Source organism: Stereum hirsutum (genome assembly GCF_000264905.1).
Source record: "Stereum hirsutum FP-91666 SS1 unplaced genomic scaffold STEHIscaffold_3, whole genome shotgun sequence".
Taxonomy (NCBI): domain Eukaryota; kingdom Fungi; phylum Basidiomycota; class Agaricomycetes; order Russulales; family Stereaceae; genus Stereum; species Stereum hirsutum.
The window spans coordinates 1,645,717-1,658,891 of record NW_006763133.1 but is presented as its reverse complement, the minus strand read 5'-3'; the positions used below and the strand labels follow the sequence as shown (position 1 = coordinate 1,658,891).

At 52.5% G+C, this 13,175-nt stretch overlaps 4 protein-coding genes and 1 non-coding gene across 5 annotated transcripts; 1 reads left to right on the top strand and 4 right to left on the bottom strand.

The window, feature by feature from the left end:
- Positions 1 to 66: 66 nt before the first annotated feature.
- On the bottom strand, positions 67 to 1,877 carry STEHIDRAFT_92510 (phosphoserine aminotransferase). The gene is made up of 4 exons (XM_007300946.1): positions 1,764 to 1,877; positions 1,618 to 1,671; positions 420 to 1,568; positions 67 to 295 (listed from the first exon to the last, which is right to left on the bottom strand). The coding sequence occupies exons 3-4, from the start codon at positions 1,542 to 1,544 to the stop codon at positions 182 to 184; spliced, it is 1,239 nt and encodes a 412-aa protein (XP_007301008.1). The 5' UTR covers positions 1,545 to 1,568; positions 1,618 to 1,671; positions 1,764 to 1,877; the 3' UTR covers positions 67 to 181.
- A 236-nt stretch (positions 1,878 to 2,113) lies between these two features.
- STEHIDRAFT_t95 lies at positions 2,114 to 2,208 on the top strand. The gene has a single exon. It is a non-coding gene; the product is annotated as a tRNA-Ser (tRNA).
- A 195-nt stretch (positions 2,209 to 2,403) lies between these two features.
- Positions 2,404 to 4,177, bottom strand: STEHIDRAFT_119013 (uncharacterized protein). The gene is made up of 3 exons (XM_007300945.1): positions 3,960 to 4,177; positions 3,797 to 3,895; positions 2,404 to 3,738 (listed from the first exon to the last, which is right to left on the bottom strand). The coding sequence occupies exons 1-3, from the start codon at positions 4,089 to 4,091 to the stop codon at positions 3,220 to 3,222; spliced, it is 750 nt and encodes a 249-aa protein (XP_007301007.1). The 5' UTR covers positions 4,092 to 4,177; the 3' UTR covers positions 2,404 to 3,219.
- A 1,520-nt stretch (positions 4,178 to 5,697) lies between these two features.
- On the bottom strand, positions 5,698 to 8,122 carry STEHIDRAFT_50895 (HSP90-domain-containing protein; the record flags this gene model as incomplete). The annotated part of the gene is made up of 7 exons (XM_007300356.1): positions 5,698 to 5,949; positions 6,023 to 6,417; positions 6,479 to 6,876; positions 6,956 to 7,257; positions 7,322 to 7,660; positions 7,755 to 7,999; positions 8,056 to 8,122. The coding sequence occupies 7 exons, from the start codon at positions 8,120 to 8,122 to the stop codon at positions 5,698 to 5,700; spliced, it is 1,998 nt and encodes a 665-aa protein (XP_007300418.1).
- Positions 8,123 to 8,441: 319 nt separating this feature from the next.
- STEHIDRAFT_92507 (uncharacterized protein) lies at positions 8,442 to 11,661 on the bottom strand (the record flags this gene model as incomplete). Its single annotated transcript, XM_007300944.1, has 7 exons — positions 8,442 to 8,836; positions 8,898 to 9,026; positions 9,082 to 9,233; positions 9,306 to 9,509; positions 9,577 to 10,302; positions 10,362 to 11,009; positions 11,080 to 11,661. The coding sequence occupies 7 exons, from the start codon at positions 11,659 to 11,661 to the stop codon at positions 8,524 to 8,526; spliced, it is 2,754 nt and encodes a 917-aa protein (XP_007301006.1). The 3' UTR covers positions 8,442 to 8,523.
- Between the last annotated feature and the right edge of the window lie 1,514 nt (positions 11,662 to 13,175).

Genomic DNA, 13,175 nt, shown 5'->3' with positions numbered 1-13,175 from the left:
TTCCATCTGCTCTGATCATTACCAAGATAGTTGTACCGAAATCGGCAATAAGTTATGTCAAAAGTCGGGACGAGGACCATCTGGCCTTCAGTTGATGAAGAGCCGGCCAATATTTCCGCGCATGGGATGACACAGTCTAGCGGTACAACATGTTTTTGTTACTTCCTCTGCAGTCTGCAAGCTATGCCTGAGCGGTCTTTGTGGCTTCCTCGTTCATGAAGGATTTCATGAACGTCACGAGTCTATCGGTGTCTTCCTCGGTGATCGCATTGTAAAGCGAGGCGCGGATTCCTGTCTCAAAAGCTCAGTCACCCAAAAATATGAAGAATTGACGAAGTTGTGATAACGCACCTCCGACAGATCTGAAAACGACGAGAGCCCGCTGATCAGCCAGGTATGAGTAGAAATTTGGATGAGACGACATACCGATGTCCCTTCAGGCTCTTCATCCCTTCCATCTCAGCTCCCGCAAGGAACCTTTGCTCGCCACCCTCTGGCAGCACCGTAAACACGACATTCGTCCAGCTACCCGATCCTTCCTGTACCTTCCTCTGGAATACGCCCTTCTCCTCGCCCTCTTTCAGCACCCCATAGAGCTTCTCCATCTTTCGCCTGTTCAGCGCCTCATAATACTTCAAGCCACCCAATTCTTGCGACCGCTCCAGTACTAGACCAGCGATATATATGGGAAGAACAGAGGGCGTATTGTAGAGGCTGGAACCGTCGGCGAGGGTTTTGTAGGACATGGTGATAGGAACAGGAGGTACGCCGAGACGCGTGGCGGCATCGACGTCGACAATACAGTCTTGTCGGACGATGAGGATAGTGAGTCCCGCTGGCCCGATATTTTTCTGCGCTCCAGCGAATATGACAGCATGCTCCGCGAGATGTGGGATTGGCCTCGACATAAAACTCGACGAATAGTCTCCCACGAGCGGCAACAACGATCCCTTCTTCAACAGCTCGTAAGGGAACGAACTTGGCGCGGCATCCTCATGCGAGAACTGCACCCCGTCGACCGTCTCGTTCTCGCAATAGTAGATGACCGCCGGATCGGCCGAGAACGCGTATTCGCTGTGCAGGGGGATATTGTCGAATGATTTGCCGTCCTTCGAGTACTTCCTCGAGTCCACGACCACATTCGTCTTCACACCTCCTGGACCAGCTAACCGCCTGCTCTCCTCCGCAGCCTTCTTACTCCAACTGCCCGTGACAACGTAGTCCATCACCACGTCTTCTGCTTTCACCTCTGGGTTCAACAGACGGTAGCGCGCGAGCATGTTGAGCACGACGGCGGAGAATTGGCCGGTGCCGCCGCCTTGCGTGAAGAGTATGGAGTGTGTGGGAGGAACATCGAGTTGGGCGCGGATATTCGATTCGACGGAGGAGAGGAAGGAGGTGAATTCTTTTGAGCGATGGGAGATCTCGGCGATGCCCATGCCGGTGTTGTTGAAGTTGAGGAGACCTTCTTGAGCCTTTTCGAGGACGGAGGTCGGGAGGGCAGAGGGGCCTGCACCGAAGTTGACTACGCGAGCGGAGGCCATGGTTGTGGGTGCTGACGGTGTGAGCTATAACAGGTTAGTTGTTAGGTTTTGATCTGCGAAAGCATAGACGTACATGGTTTTAGAGAGATAGCTTCGAGCAGACAAGAGTCTGAAGGCGGGGAAACGCCTAGGGATGCGAGATCAGCAAGAATACCTTTAACGTGTGGCGACGCGACGGCCACTAGACAGGGGCACATGGACAAGGGAGCAGAGGCATACGAGATACAGTTATATTTAGCTGGGGTAAAGAAGTCCTCTTACAGTGTAGAAAGCAGCTGCTGGTAGTATGCTCTGGAGTCCGGAGTAGTCGTGGAAAGTAGTGGCACCGTCTGCTAGAGTTGGAGGTTGAGCCTCAAGCGTCGAGCGAGTTCGAAAGAAATACGAATTTCTTCAACCGGTTGGCTAGTCAAAATGACTCACCGGTTTGGACGAATGGACGAAAGACGTGATGATTCTTGCAAAGAGGTAAATAGCAAAGATGTCGAGATGAGCACGAATTTCCACGAGAGGTGACTCCTACTCGTGTTACAACCGGTAGATCTAGTGGTTATATTTTGACAGGAAGACAAGTCACTTTGCCGGAGTGGTTAACGGGATCGCCTGCTATTCTTAGCATTTCAGCGGTTGGGCTTTGCCCGCGAGTGTTCGAATCGCTCAGGTGACGATTTTTGCTTCCGTCCGCTACACTCTTCCTGTTTGAGCCTCTCAGTTCTCCGAATTCCAAACCCGCGAGTTTTTTTCATTGTCTCCCAAGTGAGACATCCGAAATATCCCGATGGAATGGAGCCATGGTGGCGGCTCCATTGAGTGGTTCGCCATGAGTTGAACTTATTCCTTCAGCAGACGAAATAGGGAGTAAAGAATCATCATATGCATATGTGAGCTACGAGTAACAACGGTAAGCAAGTGCGTCTGTGCGATACGAAACGAGGCAACCGACAAGGTATCACGACGTGCAAATATACGACACGGGAAATAGAGCGTACGTATGGAGTACGTATGAGAAGTATGCAACCGAGTACCTATGCAACGGGAGGGATAATTCAAGGATGTGCGGGGCGGTGGGTGTGCGTCGAGAAAACAAACAACGTAGGGATACGTACGTGGGGATATGCGATATCATTTCAACAAAGCAAGTAACGAGTGAATCAAAGTGGTGATACAGCAACACGGGCATGGATATGGAGTGGGCGGCGAGGAGCACGAAGGAAGCAAAAGGGGAGGGGGCGAAGGTGCAAAAATCAAGGTCATTACTGCAAGAATATTGGAAGCGTTATATAAGATATATATATCCATAAGAAATGGTTTGGGGCAGAAATGTGCAAATATAAAGCAAGGAAGTCGGGGGACGAACAACCCGAGGAATTCAAGGCGTGACGTATCAAAGATATGCGAAGGTAAGGAAAGGAATGATACTACGTCGAACGAGAAGGTGAGCCAGTATTGACCACGCAGCAGGCGACAGGGGGATTCGGGGAGAGGGGATAAAGCAAGTATTAACCGTGAAGATGGTACGTGGATGATGGGTACTGAGCAATATGCGTGTGCGAAAGCAGAGCATGGATAATCAGGAGAAGAAGCATCGAGACTGGCGGTCGCCAAGCCCTGCGAGGCTATCAAAGCGTATACATAGGACGACGAAGTTGTGTGCAGAGGACGGCGCGGGCGAGAGTGCTCAGTCCTCGGATGGACGAGGGCTCATCAGAGGCATCAGGTTCCAAAACTGGACATCTTTGTGGGAAGTGAAACGCGGTGGAGGCGTGCGAAGAACGCGTGAGTCGACCGGGAAGATGACGTCTGACTCTGGCGCGCTGGCGCCCGAGACGTGTGGCCTAAGCTTGATCTCCGGCTCTGGCGTAGCGTGTCGCGCCTCGGTGTCCTGCGATGAGCGTGTGCGGGGAACGGCCTTGACGGGGGACGAACGACGCGCTCTCTTGCGTGGACGGTCGGGGCCAGGGCCGTCCGCGGGCGAGATGTCGACGCGTTTGGGGACTTTGAGCTGAGAGAGGTCAGCGACATCCCAGACCGCGGTGATAGGCGCGGTGTCGTCAAGAAGAGAGGTCCAGGGATGATCAAACGGAGATACTGATGGGCGGGCGAGGATAGGGCATGATGGACGCGCGCGGCGCGAACGACGCGAGCCTGGTTTCACGGGGGATTTGATAGTGCTACAGGGCGACGGTGACTTATTCATCTGACGGTGGCGGTATGAGCAAGGAAAGAACGCGTCAAAATAGGGTTAAGACGCGTACAATTTTACGTTTGGTGCAATCGTCGAAGCAGCGGTGAGGAACAGTGTCGAATGCTGGCAGCAGCGAGTGTGGAGGCGTTAGGCGTTGCGATGGCGCCTCCTGGCGGTTAGAAAATAATGTATGAGCACCGTACGTACGCGTAGACAGAAGTGGGTAGACTCACGATGAACGGATCGAATGGATCTTCGTTGTTGACCGGACAAAGAGGCATGGTGAAGAGAGGACGGGCTTGGTTGTGGTGCTTGCATGGCCGGCCAGTCGACGAGCGCGGCTGGGGCGCAGGGATGGAGGACATGTCGATGGCGCGGGGGACTGGCGAGATGGAGGTATGAGCTAGGAGAATATCCGAGTGGGTGTACTGGTACATGAGCGTCGCGGCCAGGGCCGGGTCTTTAAGGGAAGGATAGAGTAGAGCAGATAAAGCGAACAATGGTCGAGAGCAAAGCGCCGCGCGAAACCTTGCCGTATCAGGGCGGCCCACGCTGACTCTCAAATACCCCGTGATACCGCGCTTACCTTTTTGGGCCTGAGCCATGCTGTCGGCTCATTGCTCGGCGGCGGCCCGGCCATATCGATCGCGTCCCGATCTTATAGCGACCGCGCTGACACGTCTCGCAACGCGTCGCGTCGCGTCGAACAAAGGTCAATCGTTCTTTGTTCCCTCGAAGTTCAACGCCGCGGCATGTCGTACGCGACCTGTGCGCTGTGGACCCACCCTGAGAAACGACACAAAGGTCGCGTCATTCGAATATTCGAACGGCATTCTCTGTCATCGACCCCACCGGAGTCATCCATCGGCGGTATAACGCGCAATTTAGGCCGCATAAAATTGTTTGCGCCCTTGACACCCAAAGGCCCCGGCCACGGAAGCTAAACTAGCGCAGACTCGACGCGACTCGGTGCTTTCATTCTTTCTCTGCCCAGTCAACATGACGTCTGCGTCCATCGCCAGGGCGAAAAGCACGCGAAATCGCAGCATTGGTAGCGCGACAGAGTGATCACAATAAGGCAGCCAATCTAGGCGAAATGACCCTCCTGGAAGTGCAACAGTCACATACCTTCGAACTTGTTGTCCTTCACCGCCGCCATGATGCCCAGGGAACCGCGCGAAACGACGGAATGATACGCGTTCGCAATGGAAGTGAGATACGCGTGCGTTGCGCGAGGAAGGTGCGAAGGGAATGCAGTCGCGGTTAGCGCTGTTATATGGCCCCCTTCGACGTACCTCAGATGAACTTCTCTTTTGTTCGCTCATTTGGGGAGTCCATCGCACTCACTCCCATCGTGGTGGACCGTGGGCGCCAGCAGCATTTTGAAAGTTCGCTAAAGTTGAATACACGCGCTCATGCCTCGAGGCAGGCACCGCCACTCGGACGCGTCGTGGCGCTTCATGCTCAACAAGTTCAACGTTCATCTCTGACTCGCATATAATATCACACATCGCACGATAATGAAGATACAGAGAGAAAACTTCTTTGCCTTTCACTTGTTACGTATACCCAAACATACATGAAGAGTGCGTTAGCAGATTGTAAGATGCAGGGGTGAATGAGATGACACAAAACACAACGACCAAAAAAGGGAACACGATAAAGCACAGACAAGAAAATAGAGGAAATGCAAGGGAAAAACACAACATGAGGTAACATCAAGCAGCAACAGGGGATATGTATCGTAATAAGGTCCACAGACGAAGTCGAAGCCCAACAACGTAACATCATCTAATCGATCTCCTCCATGGCAGAGGTAGCGGCGCCCTCGAGAGGGGGAGGAGCGTCATCGTCCTCAGCGATGGCAGCAGTCTCCTCTTCTTCCTCCTCGTCAACGTCGAGACCGAGCCTGAACATGCGCGAGCGAACAGTCAGCGATAGCTCGAACAAGCAACGATAAGCAGGGTACACTTACGAGATCATCCTGTGGATGCGCTTGGCGAACGACGTGGGCTCCTCGAGCGAGAAGCCGGAGGTGAGGAGGGCAGTCTCGAAGAGGAGGTAGGTCAGGTCGCGGACAGACTTGTCGGCCTTGTCTTCGGTAACCTTACGCTTGAGCTCCTTGATGATCGGGTGCTTGGGGTTGAGCTCGAGGGTCTTTTTGGAGGCCATGTACGACGACATCGAGGTGTCACGGAGAGCTTGTGCCTTCATGATACGCTCCTGTGAATGACGATCACGTTTAGTCAGCGATACCGCAACGACGAGCAATACAGGAAAAACGAAGACAACGAACCATGTTAGACGACCACCCGAACTGGCCAGTGACGAGAACGCAAGGAGAGTCGGCGATACGGTTGGAGACGACGACCTTCTCGACCTTCTCGCCGAGAGCCTCCTTGATAACCTTGCACAGATCCTCGTACTGGGTGCTCTCCTCCTCACGAGCCTTCTTCTCCTCCTCGGTCTCCTCGAGCTCGAGACCCTCCTTCGAGACCGAGACGAGCTTGTGGCCGTCAAACTCCTTGAGTTGAGTGAAGGCGTACTCATCGATGGGGTCGACGAGGAGCAAAACCTCGAAGCCCTTCTTCTTGAGGACCTCCAGGAAGGGTGAATCGCGGATGGCCGCAAGAGACTCGCCGGTCAAGTAGTAGATCGACTTCTGGACCTCAGGCATGCGAGTGATGTAGTCTGAGAGTGAACCAACGTCAGCACCATCGACGACAGGTACAGAAACGAATGAAGCACGTACCCTTGAGGGAGATGGTCTCGTCGGTGGCCTTGGTGGAGTGGAAGCGAAGGAACTCGGCAAGCTTGGTGCGGTTCTGAGCATCTTCGTGGATACCGAGCTTGATGTTCTTGCCGAACGACTCGTAGAACTTCTGGAAGTTGTCCTTGTCCTCCGCGATCTCGGAGAAGAGGTCCATGCACTTCTTGACGATGTGCTTGCGGATGACCTTGAGGATCTTGTTCTGCTGGAGCGTCTCACGGGAGATGTTGAGAGGAAGGTCCTCGGAGTCGACGATACCCTTAACGAAGTTGAGGTATTCGGGGATGAGGTCCTCACAGTCGTCCATGATGAAGACGCGGCGAACGTAGAGCTTGATGTTGTTGCGCTTCTTCTTGGTCTCGAAGAGGTCGAAGGGAGCACTAAATAAATGAGCGTGTCAGTAAACAGCCGTGGAACGCAAGGTGCAGAAAGATGGAAGGAAAAGGACATGGAACATACCGCTTCGGGATGTAGAGAATGGCCTTGAACTCAAGCTGACCCTCGACGGAGAAGTGCTTGACGGCAAGATGCTCTTCCCAGTCGTTCGTCAAGGACTTGTAGAAGGCGCCGTACTCGTCTGCAGTGATATCGCTGGGGTTGCGAGTCCAGATGGGCTTGGTCTTGTTGAGCTCCTCGTTGGTCTTTTGCTGCTCCTTGATGGTCTTCTTCTTCTTGTCCTTCTTCTCCTCCTCCTCGTCGACCTCCTCGATCTTGGGCTTCTCACCCTCGTCCTCCTTGACCTCTTCCTCATCCTCGACCTCCTGTGACATACAAGTCAGTCAGTCATGCGTCGCGAGCGAAAAGCGATACATGAACAAGACAAACCTTCTCGACCTCCTTGGTGACGACAAGCTGGATAGGGTATGAGATGAACTCGGAGTGCTTCTTCACGATATCCTTGATGCGCTTCTCCTCGAGGTAGTCAATCTGGTCCTCCTTGAGGTAGAGACGGATCTCGGTACCACGGCCGAGAGGTGGGTTGACGTGGTCGGGGGTGATGGTGAAGGTGCCACCGGCAGCGGACTCCCAGATGTACTGCTCGTCATCGTTGTGCTTGGAGATAACCTGCACACGCTCGGCGACGAGGTAGGCAGAGTAGAAACCGACACCGAACTGGCCAATCATAGAGATATCGGCACCAGAGCTGAGCGCCTCCATGAAACCCTGCGTAAAGCGAATAAGTGCGTCAGTCGATACGTACGTACGACATGGAGTATTGAAAGAAAGCAAAGAAATGAAAAGAGGTTACGCCACCCACCTTAGTACCGGACTTGGCGATCGTACCAAGGTTGTTGACCATGTCGGCCTTGGTCATACCGATACCAGTATCGCGGATGGTAAGGATCTTGTTCTCCTTGTCGGGAGTGATACGAATGTAAAGCTCCTTCTCGGACTCGAGGGCGGAGGGGTCGGTCAGGGAGGCATAACGAATTTTGTCAAGAGCATCGGAACCGTTGGAGATCAGTTCACGAAGGAAGATCTCCTTGTTGGAGTAGAAGGTGTCTGCAAAGAGATATCAGCACAATGAAACGCGTGTTTCGGGAACGGAAAATACGTACTGATGATCAGGTCCAAAAGCTGAGAGATCTCAGCCTGGAATCCGAAGCTTTCAGCCTCTGCGGACATTTTGTTAAGATCTAAAAGGCAGGTGAGCGGCGACGAAAAGAAATCGAGAGATGAGGAGGACGTACGAGGAGGGTGGGGTATGGGTTAAGGTGGCGTTGGATGAGGGTGGGTGGGTAGATACTCGAGCCAGAAAGAAGGACGATACCTTTCTTTATGTACTCTACAGCTTTTTCATTCGAGAAGTTTCGACGCGCGTCTGCAGCACTCACCGCGAATTTCTTTCCTCACGTGATCCTTCCAGAACCTTCTCCGAAGCATTCCTTCTTGGGCACGGCGAACTGTCGAGAGCGGCTCACGCTCGGCTGGCTGCATCGCAATGCTTGCATGGGATACAGAAGAGGGGTAAAGATACATGATATCGAGAGAATATACAAGTACAGCCAAGAATCCACAGGACACCGCTATAGCACAGGACTTCCTACAACCGAGCTGACGGGACTACGCGTTGTGTCTAGTACCAGTCCTGTCACCATCGGACTTCTCATCACGTTTCCTTCGTATTGTCGAGCCTTGAGAACCTCCACCATCGCATTCAATTCATCTGTTTCCTCTTTCAGCTCCTGGTTCATTTCACGAATCCGTGTATTCTCCTCCGTAAGAGCGGCCAACTTAGTCGTGTATGCATTCACGTCTGGACCAGATCGTCGGCGCTGCTTCTGAGACTGCAGCAGCGCTACCTTGGTCTCCAATGCTTGTATCTGACGTCGAGAGCCACTATCCACAGAACACAACTGTCAAACTTTGATCAACTGAGATGTGTAATAAAAGCACATACCGGGCGTATTCTTCCATCTGAGCGTGAATCTCCTCGTATGTTTGTACGCGCAGCTCCATTTTCTTGTACTTGCTCAGCATCGCCTTTAGGACCTCCTTCTGCTCCTTGTTCCTGTGTACGTCGAGGTCCCTGCGCACAATTTCGGTCAGAGTAGTCAAACGATTATAGAATATGCCTAACTCACCAAAGCTTCTGTAGCAGAGTCAGCTGCTCGATCCGCCGCTCGTAGTCCTTCAGCCTATCGACCTTATGCGCGTTCTCTTTGATGGAGGTCTCCAATTCAAAGACACGCTTCTCGGCTTCAGCGAGAAGCTTCCCTTGGGCGGTGAATTGAGCCTGTTTTCAAAGTTAAGTAAAGCCAGGACAGCAAGCGTGGCAAACGATGAACTCGAAGAGAGCTGCACGTACGCGAAGTTCCTTTTCGGAGTGTCGTAGGGTAGCCGTCTCCGTTTGCCAGGTTTTCTTCTCCTTCTTCAAAGTTGTCACCTTCGCTTGCAGATCGCTGTTCCACTCCACGTACGTCGACTTCGCCTTCGCTGCTGATTCCTTGTGCTCCTTTAGTTGTCGCTGTAAATCGCTGTTCTGGGATCTGTAATCCCGTAGGGCATTATGCTGTTGTTTTTCATCGATGAGCAACATATCCCTGTTCGTAGAAGAAAAAATAGACATGAGGACGTACGAGGCCCTGCCGTTCCTCCTCCGCCTTGCTGCTCGCGATCCGGTTCTCATACAACCTCACAACCTGTTGTACGTTCTGTCTCGTCAACCACAGCTCGAAGTTCAACTCGGTCTTCAGCAAGAGGACCTCGCGCTGAAGACTCGCCATAGCCTGGGCTACATGGTTCGGAATATTGTCCTCGGTCTTGTCCGAAGTCTCGCCCGCCACAGGCTGCGATTCGTCTGGCAAATGCACTGACAAGGACGTGGGAGAGGCGGCAGCCGAATGGTAAGTAGCTGTGCCACTGCTGGTTCGACTGGCGGGTGGATGGAACAAAGTATACGGCCAAGCAGGTACGGGATCGACAAACTCGACAGGAGTGCGGGATTTAAGAGCGATAGAGGTGTTGACCATATGCTGTAGGGAAATTTGCGGTAGGTCGCTCGGCGAAGAAGAGGTGGTGGCTCCGTCAGGCGGGCGTGTGGCGAACCTGCCTGAAGTCTCGCCCTCTGCGGTATCAGGAATGGCGGCCGTGGGATCGTGAATAGCAGCAGGATTACGTTCGGCGGCATCTCCCCCGCCCCTTTCTGTCGGTTGAAACGCGGCAGTTTCTCGGACGACGAGCAGAAGGCATTCGGATACAATTTGGGAGACGCTGCGAGAAGCAAAAAAGTCGGGATCGCTCAGTTCCTTGTCGATGTTTGTCCAGATGATTCTAGGGTGTGTAGCGTGCGCTCGCAGAAGGATCTATATTCAACAGTCCAGTCAGTAAACGGTAGTTCAGCTCTCGAGCCTATTCACCTCACCTCGCTCTTGGTCTTAATCTGGTCGTAGTCGAGGAGGTCATCCCACTGAACAACGTAAGGGCTCTCGCACCCTTTCTCAATCAGATAGTCTGCTGGCCTACGCAAGAAGTCTAGCAGGTTGCAAGGGAAAAGGTAGTATAGGAGCGTGAAGAACCGGCGGGGTGAAGGTGGAGGCGACGCGGTAGCACCGAAGGTCAATTCTAACCTGTCCCAGCCAAGATCCGGGTTCAGACCTATAGGTTTTGTGGGAGAGGTGGTGTTGCGGTTGACTGTGACGTCTGAGAACAAGATGTCTTCCTCGACTTCAAAAGCTTGGGCGGGGCCACCTGGGGTGGGCACACGCTCGCGCCAACAGATCACGCGTGCGAGGATGGCGAGGAGTTGAGGAAGCATGGGTTTCAGGTTCTCCGGGTCGTGGACTGCGAAGATAGGGATGAGTTTCGTCATGATCGTAAGGCCAATAGTGCAAACAGTGGATGAGGTATCGACAAGGAGATGAGTCAAAATGCTTTGGGTCATAGGATGCTTGATCATGATGGGAGCAAGGTTCTCGAATTGAGGTTGGGATGTGAAGTTATTGAGGAGATTGAGGAGTTGGAAGCGGGACGAAGGTGAGGCAAAACAATGGAACACTTGTGTTAGGAATTCCTGGTGCGCATGTGCAGAGTAAGACGGCAGGCAGGCAATGACGCATTCCAGACTAATAAGAGATCCTAACCTGAGGCATTCCAAGTCCAAACCGTACCAAGACGTCCTCTAAATTGGTCTTCCACACATTCCTCCGCTCTCGTTGCTCCTGTGGCCACTTTGCCCATTCCAGAACATCATCTCCTGAGGCCTCGTTGAAAGCGTCTAGGAGATAGAGGTCCAACATTCGCCGCCTGAACTCGCCCTGCTTCTCTGGATTGTGTTCATCCGGCTTCTCCAGAGCAGTAACTACTAGGTCCTTCGCGCATGCAACAGCGGTACTCGGAAGCTTCGGTTGTCGAAGAGCGGGGCGCAGAACGAGCTCGAACCACGTTGAGATCAGAGATGTAGAGGAAAACACAGGTGTTAGACGGCTAAGCACAGAAAGAAAAGTTTCCGTTTGCTCGAAGACATCGTGGTCTATGACATCGTGATAAATGGCCTGCAGTTCCTCCTCGAGGTCGACGATAAGGAATTCAGGCTCGGAAGAAGAGGTGCATTCATGAACAACTTCGTCGACAAGTAGAGTTAACTCCGAAAGTGACAATGCATTGGGTGACGATTCGAGAACAAGACGGAGTTGACGAGAGAGTTCGGGTATAAAACTCGACATGGAGGTACGTCTACAAACAGCGTTGCCTTCAAGACTGGTGCGGTTCCCGTATTTCGCCGCCTATGACGCCACGCACTTCAAGCATTGCAACGCCACGGTGGCGTGACGGTAAGTGTTGAACGTTGAACTCTTCTTGATCTGGTCTCAGATGTCTAATATGTGTTTGAATAAATCGCCTATAATAGTCATCACAAATGGGATACACATGCGGCAGCAAAATAGACTAAATAGAATAGTATTAGCGAACTACATGGTACGACGCAGGCAAGATGATTCCAGGTTATAGTGGGTAGTATATATATGTTCGGAGTGAACGGATAAAATGACTGAGGTTCTAGTTATAAGTCTGACACCCCCCTCGACGACTACATCATCTCTGTTTGTCATACTCCTCGCAGCTAAATCATCAATAGCCTGAAGAAGGTAAGTAATACTTTTAACCATCCTGTACAGGATATTGCACGTTTGCAGGGTGCTCCGCCAAAGGCAAACGAACGGCGTGTGGGCTGGACATGACCGTGGTTGATCAGGATTAGTGAGAAGTTGTCGCAGATACCCCGCGCCTCGATATTGAACGAACAGACACGCTCTATGTGGGTCCGTTGATCTCATACGAGATGAAGGCAGCGTCTGTTAGCTTCCCTCTAGGGTGTACTAGTCTCCTATGCCACGAAGAGGCCGAGGCCGGGAGCGTCGCAATACAAGAACAATATATATATGACTACTCAAGAGACTAAATAAAGTGGCACGGCGCCCAATGTGACGTCAAATGCACTGACTAGATGCCCACCTAGCAGGAGACTAGTATGATGCGTCAAGCACACCGTAGCGGACCGAATGCCCACATCGCAGAGGACCACTGGTGGGTGCGTCGAGCACGCCAAGTGAAGAACTTCAAAAGAGAAGAGGGACAGGCTAGCAGTCGACGGACTGAAGAATCTGATTTACTGAACAGGCCTTGTCGTCTCACCAGGCCGACGAGGCAGATTGGCCCGGTAAAATGAGCCAGAGGGCAAATCGCGACGCATAACGTGAAAACAGTTCGACCATGCAAGTTTTATAGCTGCCGTATTGCTTGGGTCGTTTGGTAGGACTGCACCAAGAACTCGACTAGCCGACGAGCAAAAGTTTCAGCAAGATGGATGGATGCAGACGCTACATCATTATTGCGGTAAGATAGAAGACAAGTATGGCCAAAGAGATGTAGCAGAGCGATTGAGTAGTCACAGAGACATGTACGGAGAGCCTTAGTAGAGCGCGAGTCAGAGCATTGATTCTGCACGTAGCACAATCCTGAGTTATCGATCTTGGTTTTGACACACAAATGACGGTGCAAGGCCACGGGAAACAGGCAGCGGTAATTGTTAGTTTGGTTGAACAAGTTAGGAGCGGCGAGCCACGTTGTTGGAACCGGCTCCGGACCTGCTTGTCTCCCACGTGATCTTCACGGAGTCCGCCACAACTGTATAGTTAAAGTCCCACGGGTCTCTCTCACTACCAGCACCTTCACCGCC

What these genes read in the sequence shown, in the direction of transcription:
- STEHIDRAFT_119013 (XM_007300945.1), bottom strand. Translation starts at nt 4,091, where the DNA reads ATGTCCTCCATCCCTGCGCCCCAGCCGCGCTCGTCGACTGGCCGGCCA. An exon ending in ATCCATTCGATCCGTTCATC is followed by an intron (nt 3,896 to 3,959) that starts GTGAGTCTACCC and finishes TCTAACCGCCAG; the next exon opens with GAGGCGCCATCGCAACGCCT. An exon ending in ATTGCACCAAACGTAAAATT is followed by an intron (nt 3,739 to 3,796) that starts GTACGCGTCTTA and finishes CGCCACCGTCAG; the next exon opens with ATGAATAAGTCACCGTCGCC.
- STEHIDRAFT_92510 (XM_007300946.1), bottom strand. Translation starts at nt 1,544, where the DNA reads ATGGCCTCCGCTCGCGTAGTCAACTTCGGTGCAGGCCCCTCTGCCCTC. An exon ending in TGAAGGGACATCGGTATGTC is followed by an intron (nt 296 to 419) that starts GTCTCATCCAAA and finishes TGAGCTTTTGAG; the next exon opens with ACAGGAATCCGCGCCTCGCT.